At 37.3% G+C, this 12,641-nt stretch overlaps 3 protein-coding genes across 4 annotated transcripts; 2 read left to right on the forward strand and 1 right to left on the reverse strand.

Moving 5' to 3' along the window:
• Positions 1–1,616: 1,616 nt before the first annotated feature.
• On the reverse strand, positions 1,617–3,935 carry LOC109175615 (transcription factor bHLH92). 2 transcript variants are annotated; one of them, XM_019324910.1, is made up of 3 exons: positions 3,505–3,925; positions 2,623–2,928; positions 1,617–1,923 (listed from the first exon to the last, which is right to left on the reverse strand). In XM_019324910.1, exons 1-3 carry the CDS (start codon positions 3,844–3,846, stop codon positions 1,843–1,845), a joined length of 729 nt encoding a protein of 242 aa, XP_019180455.1. In that variant the 5' UTR covers positions 3,847–3,925; the 3' UTR covers positions 1,617–1,842. The 2 variants fall into 2 exon arrangements, with proteins under 2 accessions (XP_019180455.1, XP_019180456.1); XM_019324911.1 differs by lacking the exon at positions 1,617–1,923 and adding an exon at positions 1,930–2,553 and having other exon boundaries at positions 3,505–3,935.
• A 4,686-nt stretch (positions 3,936–8,621) lies between these two features.
• LOC109175616 (DNA-directed RNA polymerase V subunit 7-like) lies at positions 8,622–9,675 on the forward strand. Its single transcript, XM_019324912.1, has one exon. The coding sequence runs from the start codon at positions 8,740–8,742 to the stop codon at positions 9,346–9,348; it is 609 nt and encodes a 202-aa protein (XP_019180457.1). The 5' UTR covers positions 8,622–8,739; the 3' UTR covers positions 9,349–9,675.
• A 1,689-nt stretch (positions 9,676–11,364) lies between these two features.
• Positions 11,365–12,286, forward strand: LOC109175613 (DNA-directed RNA polymerase V subunit 7-like). The gene is made up of 2 exons (XM_019324909.1): positions 11,365–11,462; positions 11,582–12,286. The coding sequence occupies exons 1-2, from the start codon at positions 11,408–11,410 to the stop codon at positions 12,175–12,177; spliced, it is 651 nt and encodes a 216-aa protein (XP_019180454.1). The 5' UTR covers positions 11,365–11,407; the 3' UTR covers positions 12,178–12,286.
• Positions 12,287–12,641: the final 355 nt, after the last annotated feature.

Raw genomic sequence — 12,641 nt, forward strand, 5'->3', positions numbered from 1 at the left:
TAAATGGACATATTTACCCTTAAAATAAATATTTCTTTTATTTTACTTCTCCAACAAATTATAACCACAATTTGAAAAAATAAAATACATTAATTGTTGAATTTAGAATACTTTAAAAATAAAAAAATAAAATTTTAAAGTAATGTTTGAACCAACAGTTCAAATTGGATCCGAAATTGTGAAACAACGATTCAAAATAAAAATCAAATCGCGATTATATATACTTATATGTGAGAGTCAATATAAATGCGAAAAAAACATACACTATTTGCAAATATTATAATTCTAATTTTAAGCTATTGCTAGTAGTTGTTCCGATTTGAACCTCTGGTTCACGGTTCAGAATCTATTTTTTTCCACTTCACAATTTTAATAAACGGAAACCTAAATATTGGGTTATGTTATGAATCATAACCGAATTTTTTTTATTTGATTGCTATAGTGTTCGGTTCAGTTCGAACCGAACCGTGGCCATCCCTACGTATAAACAATAATTTGTTGAACAAGAGAAATAAATAAAATATGTATTTAAGGGTAAAAATGTCTATTTAATATTATCAGGGGAAAAACCGCCACTTTTATAATAATTGAGGGGGCAAATGTGGACGCATGAATAACTCAGGGGAAAAAAGTGCTATAAGCATATAACATAGGGGGAAAAAGTGCCATTTCCCCCCGTATTTATTAACTATAATTAAAGTGTGTTTGGTTCGAGAGATATTTTAAGATAATGGCCCTGTTTGGTAAATAGGTGCATGTTAGTTAATTTTGACTTATTTGATTACTATTAATTGTTTGATTTGGTTAATTAGCTTTTTGTACCTTCAAAATGTTAAAATTTCAGTTACTCAAAGTAACTTTTTTAATTCGTTTTTTGAGAAAAGAAATTATATTAAAAATCTATTATTTAATTTATTAGACACTTTTAGAATCAGCTAATGTTGTTAATCTAATCAAATAAAATAGTTATTAACTAATAGTCATTTACCAAACAAAGTACATAACTTGCGATGCTCTTTTATTGACTAAGCAACTTTTTCAATTAATATTTTGAGAAAAAAATTATACCAAATAACTATCAGTTAATATTTAATTTACTAGAACATCAGACAATGGTTACATGGAGATTGGAGAATATCCATTAGAAACATCCTGTGTGAACAGAATGAATGTGCGGATACCCTTGCAGACTTGGGCATAAAGTTAAATGGGGAATGGAATGAACTCATTTGGTGCCTCCCGGGCCTGGAAGAGAGTATTGATAATGATCGCCTTCGTACGACTTGGGTTCAAAGTGACAGGAACTAGTTCCCTATCGGGATATACCTCCTCCCTTTCGATGTAAAAAAAAAATATTTAATTTACTAAATACTTTTCTACAATGAGCAATGTATCAACTAATTATACCCTCTAATTAAATCAATCAACTAACAATCATCTATCAAACATGACTATATTTTTTATGCTTATTGGTTAATGGTTAATGATTAATGCAATAAGATAAAGTTGGTCACGTTTTATCAAATGATTAAACAAATATTTTCATTGAGACAAATTTGGGTCATGATTCAACAATTATTTTTCATTTGAGACAAATTTGGTTGCGTTTTGCCGCATTAAGAAACAAATATTTTCATTATAAAACAAATTTAGTTACGTTTTACAATATGAATAAAATATTAGAACTTAAGCTTCAATTCGTATTATACATTATTTAATTTACAGAGATGAATAAAGTGAATTATATAATTATATTGGCTTGCTAGTTCACTTTCCAGCCTCCTTCCGCCGTCGCTATCCGCCGCTCACACCACCCTTACAAGTTTCAACACTCAGATCAGATCACAGGAAGGTGTAATGAAAGTTCGTCCCAGCTTCCATCAACCTTCTCTGCACTGCATTTTCAACTTCTGCTACTCCTACCTGCAGACCAAACCAATCAAAATTTTACCCACTCCAACACCCTACCTAAAAGACTAGTCTTCACTCGTGCATCTAATAAACAATGTATGCACAAATGCTCCCAAATGCTCTGTCGGGCCGGGGTGTGGGAGCCCTTAGGGTTGGGATTCAGCCTTTGGAAGAATAAATAATGTATGTAGCAAAACCTGGAACTCCAGTCTGTAACAAAAATTAGAACAGGCAAGACTGGTCAAGTTGGTTAGACAGTTGGCTCACAAGGTTCCAAGTTTGACTGCAGATCAAGCAGTCTATTGGCCTTCTTTGTTTGAATTTATCAGTTATGGGCAACTTAGACTGGTTTATCACATTGTGGTCATTTGTCGACTATGGTGGCGGGAGTACGGATTGGTCAACTATGGACAATTTAAGCTAGTTTGTCTCCGTCTCCTTTGCGGGCTAGAATTACATGACAAGCTTCGTCTGGTCAGCTATGAGCATTCTAGACTCGTTTACCTTAGCTCATTGTGATTATTTGCTGATCGACTAAGGTCACTATGCAAATTTAGCCGATCAATGGACAACCTAGCTTTACCTTATGGTGGTCCTTTGTTGGCTAAAGTCACAAGGTAGCCGGCCTTCACCCATGCATACCTTTAGGTAGCGGATACGAGCTAGCTTCCGGGTAAATCAAAATAACAGAAAAATAGAGATTTCACTGACCTTGGCTTCTATCTCTAGCAGAGCAGAGAATTCTTGTGGAGAGAAATTGGAGTGCATGGATCTTAGTTTGGTTCCACTGTTCTTCAAGCATTCTAGAACTTGCAGCATGGAATCAATCCCACTAGAAGGATAAGCCACCTTTACACTAATAATCTTGCCCTTATTGCTCACTCCCTCATTATTCTCATTGTTACTTGCTGCTAAAGTCATCTCAATTTCACTGTTTCTCCTCATCAATTCTTCCTTGCACAATTCCAACTCTTGTATCCTCGCAGCTGCCATTTGGATTATTGTGTTCTTGTCACCCTGCATTAATCACATCCACAACCTAGTTAAATAACTTCCAAAATCAAAAGTGCATCGAGTCTAGCATAGAACACTACTGAAATTATGGAATTTCTGACCACCTGAAAGTTATCTTAAATCAAGTGAAAAGCCTTGTTCCGACCACTTTTGGTATCCGGAAAAACCTTTGTTGCTATTTCCGATCACTTTTTGATTTCGACTTGATTTAAGATCACTTTCAGGTGGTCAGAAATTCCATAATTTTCAAAAACTTGATCAATAGCTCCAATAAGCAGACTACTAATGCAACTGCAAGGTCAGAAAATCAATTCTTAGCCCGAGAAAGGAGCTTATAGGCTTATAGACACACCAACCCTAGTAGGCACCTCTTTTCAATACTCCTTGATCAAGTTAACTCCTCATTGTTGTTGGCAAGACTGGACCATCTGAGGTGCAACTCAAGTCAAATTTTTGGATAATGAGGAAAACTCACAACTATCGTACTGTCTGAGGTGTACACGGGGCAAACCCTATCTTGTGACCCTATTGGGCCAGGTGCATTACACCAAAAAAAAACAAAGAAAAGTGCATGCTAACCTTGGTCCCAAGAGGCAACAACCTATGCAAGGCTAAGTAGCTTTGCTTTTGCCTCTCTCTCCTCATCCTCTCATTGATCATATGCCTATGCACCCTTTCCTGCGCCGTCTGCATTGTCTGCAAAGCCGGTTTCCACATCTTCCCCAGGAACTCCACCATCCTCTTGTTCGCATTTCCATCGCGACTCGACCCGCTCCCATCCCCCTTGGACCCCACCCCTCCAACCCTCTGATCCACATACTTCACAAAGGCACTTGGGTTCACCAAAGGGAGGAAGTCATCAAACCACTGTAGTGGTGTTGCAGTTTCTTGACTACAGCCATTCTGGAAGAACTCATCCATGGCGGCTGCAGGGGGCTGCTGGTTTAATTTCTTTGCAGGTTGGAAGATAATGAAGACTTGAATTGGGTGGCAACGGACCAACAACTAACGTAACGGTTATATATCGCAGTCTTCTTGGGTATCAGCAGAAGATGCATGGAATAAACATGCATGAGGTCCACATTTAACATGTGGTCAAATAATAAAAAGGTGTAGTCAATTGTTGTGTCTTGGTCCAATAGGGTTTCTGGTATTACTAGTCAAAGGTAGTAGCGAGTGCTTTAACGTTGAGTGTTTTTCACTCTATTAAATTAATCTTAAAAGACTGCAGTTTATGGATGACCAATAAGGGTGTCTCAAAGTGGGCCGAAATCTGTGAGCTGAGCTAGTCCTAAACCGTCCCATAGTGGGATGGATTAGAGCTTAAAATTTTTTGCTTGTAAAAATGCGGATCTTGTAAATTTGATTTGAGTGGATTGACGAATTTTCATAAATTACTCTTTTGCTTTTCATTTATTTATAACATACCTGAAATTTTTTTCAACTTACTAAATGCACCCTTAATTGTCTTATTCATTTAATGTAGGTTATTGTTGAGATTAAAATCCATGCTACTCCACAAGATCCAAATATGAATCAATAAGAAGAATATATAAATTCATACTGAAAGGACCACTAATGAAGTGGCACGAGAGATTATTCCTCGATTAAGTAAGTTTTATTTTTTAATTAAAAATATTATCAGTTATAAAACAAGTTAGTTCGACATTTGTTCGGTAAAAGACAATGCATGAGATGCCTAAACTCTGTATACATATCTAATGATAGATTTAAATAACTTAAAACTTGAGTTAACCCAAAATTGAAAAAGTATGTATAAATATATACTACATTGTAACAGAGTCAATAGTATTTTTTTTTTTTTTAAACGTGAGTTAACCTAGCCTCTTAGTATTCAATGAATCAAAAATCGTCTAATTGTATAAATAAAACACCGAAATTCCATTAATTAGCATCTGACAACATCAACCACATGATAGATATTCAAAACGAAAAGTATTTTTCAACAATTATATTAGGTCGAGTAACATGTAGAAGTCTTGTATCTATCGACAATGCAGTTTTCAAACTCGATCAGTTTCATGATTGTGTAGACATTAAATAATTATTACTATAAAACAGACAATATTGATGTCAATATTATAAACCAAAGCAAGTTTCCTACCTGCTTCCTATATATTGAAAAGCAGATTATTAATTAGGGAATAAAATTCCAAATGTTAAGACAAATGGTGCCATTTACACGGTAGTAGCAATAGGCCAGGATCACCAAAAACACTATGGTCATTGTGGAATGTTTGGTTGAAAAAGACTTGTGTGTTGCTTGAGTTCACTAGGTTGTGGAACCCATTTAACCATTTTCCTCATGCCTTATTCCTTCAAGACCTTTTGACCTTTATCTCATGTTTAATTAGGTTTGCATGATGAAATCCCAAATTGAAAAATCAGAGTGTGTGAGCTTTACCTTTTGATAGTGTGTTTTCTCAATCGTTATACGTGCACTAGGGCTCACATAGCAATGTGCGCACCGCGCCTCCCAAAACGACGTCGTTTTGATAAGTTTTGTATTTTTAGGTATAAAATTCTGTACATTAGAAACAATGAAATTTTCAATTATAAAATTCTGTGTTTTCAGTTATAAAATTCTGTATTTTTACGTATAAAATTCTGTGTATTCTATTATACAATTTTGTACATTCGAAACATGAATTTTTTTTTTAAAGAGTTAACCGCAGACACGCGAAAAGGTCTAAAACGACGTCGTTTTGAGCTAGGACGCACAATGCATTGTGCGCCCTGTTGCACGGTATAATTTGCCGTGTTTTCTCCTTTCGAGCTTTTAATCCCATTTTCAAGGCCGAAAATGTAAATATCATACCAAATTAAAAGAGCTCTTATTTGCTTTGTTTGTGCATTTAGGTATAATATTTCTCACTTGAAGCAAAAGAAATAGTTTTTATGCATTTTGGGAAATATTGAAGTCAAATAGAGCATTTTTTGGATGCATTTGCAGTCAATGGGAGCCAACATGAGGCTTAAGAGATGACTAAAATACTTTCAAGAGAGCCATAAAGTGGTGTTCTCAATTGTTTTTGTCATTTGGGCAAGCCAATGCAAAAGTGGAATAAAATAGCAAGAAGTTGCAATTTTTGCTCATCTTGTCCATTGTTTGATAATTGGACCATATCTCGGCCTGGGAATATCGAAATGAAGTGATTCAATTCTTGCGCAATTGGAAAGAAAATTCAAAGGACTATAACTTTCATGAAGACCACAAAAGTCCAGTTCTAGCGTTAAAGGGGTCAAAATCTGCCTGAAAGTCGAAGTTGCGGCGTTGCAAAGTCGTTGGATCCAAATCTGATGAGATTTGGCACTGTTTTACGCATAGGCGCTTGCACGCATTGTGCGCAGCCCATGCCCCACCCTTGTACAAACTACTTAATATGGTTTTTGCGTATTTTTACTCGGGTTTTTACCTCTCTCAAACCCTAGGCGGCTGAGAGCTATTTTCCTTCATTTCCTTTCATCATTTTAGCTTAGATTTAGGTTCTTTATCATATTGGAAGCTTGGATTTCAAAGATTGTTCTTCCATTGTCAATCGAGAATTTCTTTTTTCCTTTAATCTATTTCATTTGCAATGTTTATGCTTTATATAATATACTTATGCTTTTGCTATGTTTATGTTTAATATGTGTGAGTAGTTAGTTTGTGGGCTTAGATTATGATTGTATTGCATATCTTGACACTATTCTTGTTATTATTGCATAGGAGGGGTAAACCCCAATTTAGGGTTCTTGTTCATGTATGATGTTATTTTGTTCTTGTGTTAATGAGTTTGTACATACTTTGTCAATGCATCTCTAGTATGAGATTTGGCAACCGTTTAAGCAAGGAGTCCATAGATTAGCAAGGAGTTCACTTACGAGAGTATGGAACGTTGAAGGTCATCAAGATTGGTTGTGCTTATTGAGGGGGATTGGTAGCGTGGGACAACCCTCGTGTTCCGATTCAACCTAACAGGGGATTGGCGCACTGGCGTGTTAGTACACCGAATTGGTGTAGACAATCTTGAAACCCAATGTTGAGTTTGACTCCCCTTAATCCCATTGGTTATTGTAGTATCTAGAAGGTGATATTCCTTAACTTAAGCCATATCTTTTCCTATTGTATTTGTTTTATATTTTTAGTGCATTTAATAGTGTTGATATATATGTTTATCCATATTTGTGACTGTGCTTAGATTCTTATGGGTTCAAAGCTTTAGTGTGTAGAAGTCTATTAGTTACACAAGTACGTGCCCATAGCGTCAATCCTTGTGGATACGACAACTCTTCATCTGTAATATTTCATCACTTTTGACAGTGATCATTGATCCAATAGATTTTGTATCAGAAAAACCCATTCATTTCTCTATTTCCACATCCACCAAATTGCAATTGTAAAGGTCGTGATCCACATCTCATTTCCTTAACCATTGAATTTGCCTGGAATATTATCATCCAACCAAGTGATAAATTGCTATTGACATTGCATGTGTGTGAAATCTATCTCAGTATAAGGGTTTCCAATATCAATTGTTATACCATGAACCAGGGTTCATATTGCATTGTGAATCCTGATACAAAAATTATATACCTTTAATCAACACATTATGTACCTACAGTTAACCGTTTCCGTACATGTAAACAAATAACTTGATAATGTCTGACACATAATATGATAGCTATAAGTATATGAACTATCAATTGTGAGTACAAAATGTGTCAACTATATATACAGAATCTAAAAGTCATTTTTAGACCAGGGTCTATAATACAAGGTAGACCTGGTCCATGGTATAATTTGCCTTCCCATATTTGTATAGCAACTAGACATTTGCCAAAGATATGTTCTACCTTTTTCCATCCTATCACCACACCCCAAGCAAGTGAAGTAACTACTATCCTATCCTATGTTAGTTTTAGTTTAGCTCATTCTCCATTACACACAATGCATCCCTTCATAACCAACCAAAGAAAATTGTGATTTTGTTTGGAAAGAAATTTCAAATCATTGTGAAAGAGTTATCAACAACTTCCCTTCCTTCCCCTCTCAACCCTTAGTACACCAAAGTCACCATGACATTACCAATATCTTCTAGACCCCACTCAATACCATCCACATGTCTTAATCGCAACTATCCATCCCAATAACATCATTATATTTGCCCAAGCTTGATCACCATCATTAGTCCCCCCACTCTTTTTATTGTGGGAACCATCGATTTAAGGGAGTAGCTCTCTTTTTTTTTTTTTTTTTAATAATAGGGGAGTAGCTTAATCCTCCTAAAAGTTATAATAAACTCAAATTTTAAGTAAATATCTCCGAGTCATCGCAGAATACTGACTGATTTCTGAGTCACTAAGCTCGAGCCACAAGGTTATCCGAATATTGACTAATCTCTGAGTCACTAAGCTCAATTCACAAAATTATCCTAGTTTGGTCCCGCATAATATTATATTCTTGCAATCTTGCAGTATAATGTTATTAGGGTAATCACTAATTAAGCACGATTGTGTTGATCCAAACACATTGTAATCCTCGTGAATGGCACCTGAAATTTTAGGGGCGGTTAAAAGATTATTTTAGATACGAAAAAATTCGAACCCAAAACCAAAGTTGAATGGAGGGAACCAGCTTTCATCTGTAGATTTATATATATACACCTATTTCGTACACTCATTTCTCTGCAAAAATCGCCTTTCTCTTTCTCTGTACAATTCCCATTCGGTATAGGCTTTCTCCAAATTTCTGGGCATTGTTTCTCACTCTCAGTCTTCAGAATTCTTGAAATTCCGGGCAGGGGAGGGGAGATGATTTGCGAGTGCGAGCGCATCCGTGCCGCGGCGTTTCCGATCCCGGAGTGCGGCTACATTTCAACGAGCGCGGTGGTGAATCGTGTCTTGAGGGATCTCCGCTACAACAATCCCGGCGAGGCCTGCGGCTACATCCTGTCGGTGACCAAAGTGGTCATCACAGGAAAGCCGAGGCTGTCGTCGTCGGGGAAATTCGTCTTCGTCCGGGTGAATCTCCGCTTCCGCAGCTTCCTGCCCACCGCCGGCGAAACCATGGCCGGCACGGTCTACCGCGTTTTGCAGCATGGGGTGTTCCTGAGCTTCGGGCCCTTGAAATACATATATCTCCACCATACGAAGATGTCCAACTACCGCTATATCGACGACGCGGAACGCCCTTGCTACCAGCGCGAGGATTTGTCGAGGATTGAGAAAAATGTGGTCGTGCTTGTCAAGGTGGTCGCCGTGAGATGGTCGGGCTTCCGAATGGATTCAGAAGGCCCTTGTTTCAAGGTTGTTGAAGGCCCTTATTTCAAGGTTGTTGTCACCGTTGATGGAGATTCTCTTGGACCGGTGTCGCTGGCCGGCGACGGATTAGACTTCCCATGTTCTGATCTGTTGTTGTAGATAGTTTTCCGCTTTAGCACTTAGCATACTCTTAAAGACGTCTTTCAATCGTCAAATTCTCTTAGACCACATCTCATGACTTTCAAATTCACTTACGAGAGTAAGGAACGTTGAAGGTCAAGACTGCTTGTACTTATTGAGGGGGATTGGTGGTGTCACGAGAGTGAGACAAACACCGTGTTTCGATTCGACTTAACATTGGATCACGAGAGTGGCGTGTTAGAACACCGAGTTGGTGTTGACAATTTTGGAACGCAAGGTTGAGTTTGACTCCCCTTAATTCCATAGGTTATTGTAGTATCTATAAGGTGATCATATTCCTTTAACTTGAGCCATATCTTTTCCTATTGCATTTGTTTCATATTTTTAGTGCATTTCTTAGTGTTGATATGTTTATCCATATTTGGTATTGTGCTTGAATTGGATTCTTATGAGTTCAAGATTTTAGTATCTAGAAGTTTAAGGGCAACCCCAATAAGGGAATTGCTCACGAATTTTAAGAAACAAATGCCTACATGAAAGAAAGAGAAACATGAGAGAGAGGAAAAAATTTAATCTGTAAATATGGGGTTCTTTGCAGAAAGTGGGGCCTACGAAAAATTAATACCATATGCTTTTATTTCGTGTGGGAGTAACAGGTGCGCCCAGCTGAGCGCGTTTCTGACGCTGTTTATGATATTTTTTTATTTTGGAAATCAGAATTTTATGTTTTACATTTTTCTTTTTTCTCTTTTCTCTCATATTCTCTTTCCTAATCACACTTACAAAAACTCCTAAAAAACCACACCAAGATCTACACTATTGAGGATGCCCTAATAGTTATACAAGTACATGTCATATATAGCGTCAATTCCGGTGGATACGATAACTCTTCATCCGTAATATTTCATGATTTTCATCACTATTTTTACAGCGATCATTGATTCAATAGATTTTGTACTCAATTTGTCTTCAAATTAGAAAACCCCCCTTCATTTCTCCATTTCCACATCCACCAAATTTGCAATTGCAAAGATCGTGATCCACATTTCATTTCCTTAACCATTGAATTTACATGAAATATTATCATCTAATCAAGTGATAAAATTACTATTGACGTGTGCCTGAAATCTCTCAGTATAAAGACTTCCAATATTTACACTAATTAGACATTTGCCAAAGATATGTTCTACCTTTTTCCATCCTATCACCACACCCCAAGCAAGTGAAGTAACTACTATCCTATGTTAGTTTTAGTTTAGCTCATTCTCCATTACACACAATGCATCCCTTCTTAACCAACCAAAGAAAAATGTGATTTTGTTTGGAAAGAAATTTCAAATCATTGTGAAAGAGTTATCAACAACTTCCCTTCCTTCCCCTCCCACCATGACATTACCAATATCTTCTAGACCCCACACAATACCATCCCTCATATCTTAATCACAACAAACAAACATAGCAACTATCCATCCCAATAACATTATTTGCCCAGGCTTAGAACATCTTGATCACCATCATTAGTCCCTCACTCCTTTTATTGTGGGAACCATTGATTTAGGGGAGTAGCTTAATCCTCTTCAAAAATCATAATAAGCTCAAGATTTAAGTAAACATTTTCGAGTCATCCCACAATACCGACTAATCCGTGAGTCATTAGGCTCAACCCACAAGGTCCCCAAGTCCACCCAAACACTCAAATAAGTCCATTTTACATGTGTTAAATGGACCCCGCAATAATCGCTTTGATTGCTCAATTTTATAGGTGGCCATGATGTTTATCCATTTCTTTGTTTCATCTTCCAATCAAATTTAAACACAAGTGAGAGTAAAGTTTGGAGAATACATCTAAGTATTTTTCCATGTTCTTGCAATCTTACAATATAACGTTATTAGGATAATCACTAATTAAGCACGGTTGTGTTGACCCAAACACATTGTAATCCTCGTAAATGGCACCTGAAATTTTAGGGGCAGTTCAAAGGTTATTTCAGATACGAAAAAATTCGAACTCAAAACAAAAGTTGAATGGAGGGAACCACCTTTCCTCTGTAGATTTTTATATATACACCTATGTCGAATGTCGTACAGTGACTTCTCTGCAAAAATCAGCTTTCTATGTACAATTCCCTCCGGTATAGGCTTTCTCCACCCCCACCGCCCCTCGATTTCTCCAACTTTCAAGCATTCAAATTTCTGGGCATTATTTCTCTCTTTCAGTACAGTCTTTCGGAATTCTTGAAATTCCGGGCAGGGGAATTGAAGATGATTTGCGAGTGCGAGCGCATCCATGTCGCGGCGTTTCCGGTGGAGGAGTTCCCGGAGCGCCGGCACATTTCAACGAGCGAGGTGGTGGGTCGCGTCTTGACGGAGCTCCGGTACAACAAAGCCGGCGAGGGCTGCGGCTACATCCTGTCGGTGACCAAAGTGATCAGCATAGGAAAGCCGAAGCCATCGTCCAAACGGAAATCCGTCCTCGTCCCGGTGAAGTTCCGGTTCCGCAGCTTCTTCCCCACCTCCGGCGAAACCATGGTCGGCACCGTCCACCGTGTTTTGCAACGCGGGGTGTTCCTCAGCTTTGGGCCCTTGAAATATATATATCTCCACCCGTCAAAGATGCCCAGATACCGCTATGTCGACAACGCGGAACGCTCTTTCTTCCAGCGCGAGGATTTGTCGAGGATTGAGAAAGATGTCGTCGTGCGTGTCAAGGTGCTCGCCGTTAGATGGTCGGACGTCGGAATTGGAAAATGGGGTTTCCAGGTTATGGCCACCGTTGACGGCGATTCCCTTGGACCGGTGTCGCTGGCCGGCGACGGATTAGACTTCCCCTGTTCTGATCTGTTGTAATATAGTTTCCGCTTGTTGATGACAATTCAAAATTTCTGTCTTTAGAAATATGTTGTATATGCACTTCTTTGGAAGTGGTGACTCTTTTGGTAAATGAAAATGTATTTGAACAAATTAGGGAGTATGCTTTTTTCTATTTATAGGTTAATTTCAATTTAATTCAAAGTATAAATATCACATATCATAAATCATAATGAATAAAAGAAAATAGTATTGTTATCGGAAGATAAATAAATATTTTAAAGACAATCTCCTTTTATATATATATATATATATATATATATATATATATATATATAAACCTTTTGTTTCTATCATTTTTATTCATAGTCGGAATAAACAAATAAACAATTGGAATTTAGATATTAACCTTTATTTGACTAAGGACTAAAATGTTAACTACAACTTATTTTGTTTTCGGCCTACTCTGGTCAAGTATGATATCTTTCACAATTTTTATGCAC

Source organism: Ipomoea nil, unplaced genomic scaffold (genome assembly GCF_001879475.1).
Source record: "Ipomoea nil cultivar Tokyo-kokei standard unplaced genomic scaffold, Asagao_1.1 scaffold0688, whole genome shotgun sequence".
NCBI lineage: Eukaryota > Viridiplantae > Streptophyta > Magnoliopsida > Solanales > Convolvulaceae > Ipomoea > Ipomoea nil.

Coding starts and splice junctions, on each gene's coding strand:
- LOC109175616 (XM_019324912.1), top strand. CDS start 8,740: ATGATTTGCGAGTGCGAGCGCATCCGTGCCGCGGCGTTTCCGATCCCG.
- LOC109175613 (XM_019324909.1), top strand. CDS start 11,408: ATGTCGTACAGTGACTTCTCTGCAAAAATCAGCTTTCTATGTACAATT. Junction 11,463..11,581: donor TCTATGTACAATTCCCTCCG/GTATAGGCTTTC, acceptor AATTCCGGGCAG/GGGAATTGAAGATGATTTGC.
- LOC109175615 (XM_019324910.1), bottom strand. CDS start 3,846: ATGGATGAGTTCTTCCAGAATGGCTGTAGTCAAGAAACTGCAACACCA. Junction 2,929..3,504: donor TGTTGCCTCTTGGGACCAAG/GTTAGCATGCAC, acceptor TGATTAATGCAG/GGTGACAAGAACACAATAAT. Junction 1,924..2,622: donor TGCTAGAGATAGAAGCCAAG/GTCAGTGAAATC, acceptor TTTGGTCTGCAG/GTAGGAGTAGCAGAAGTTGA.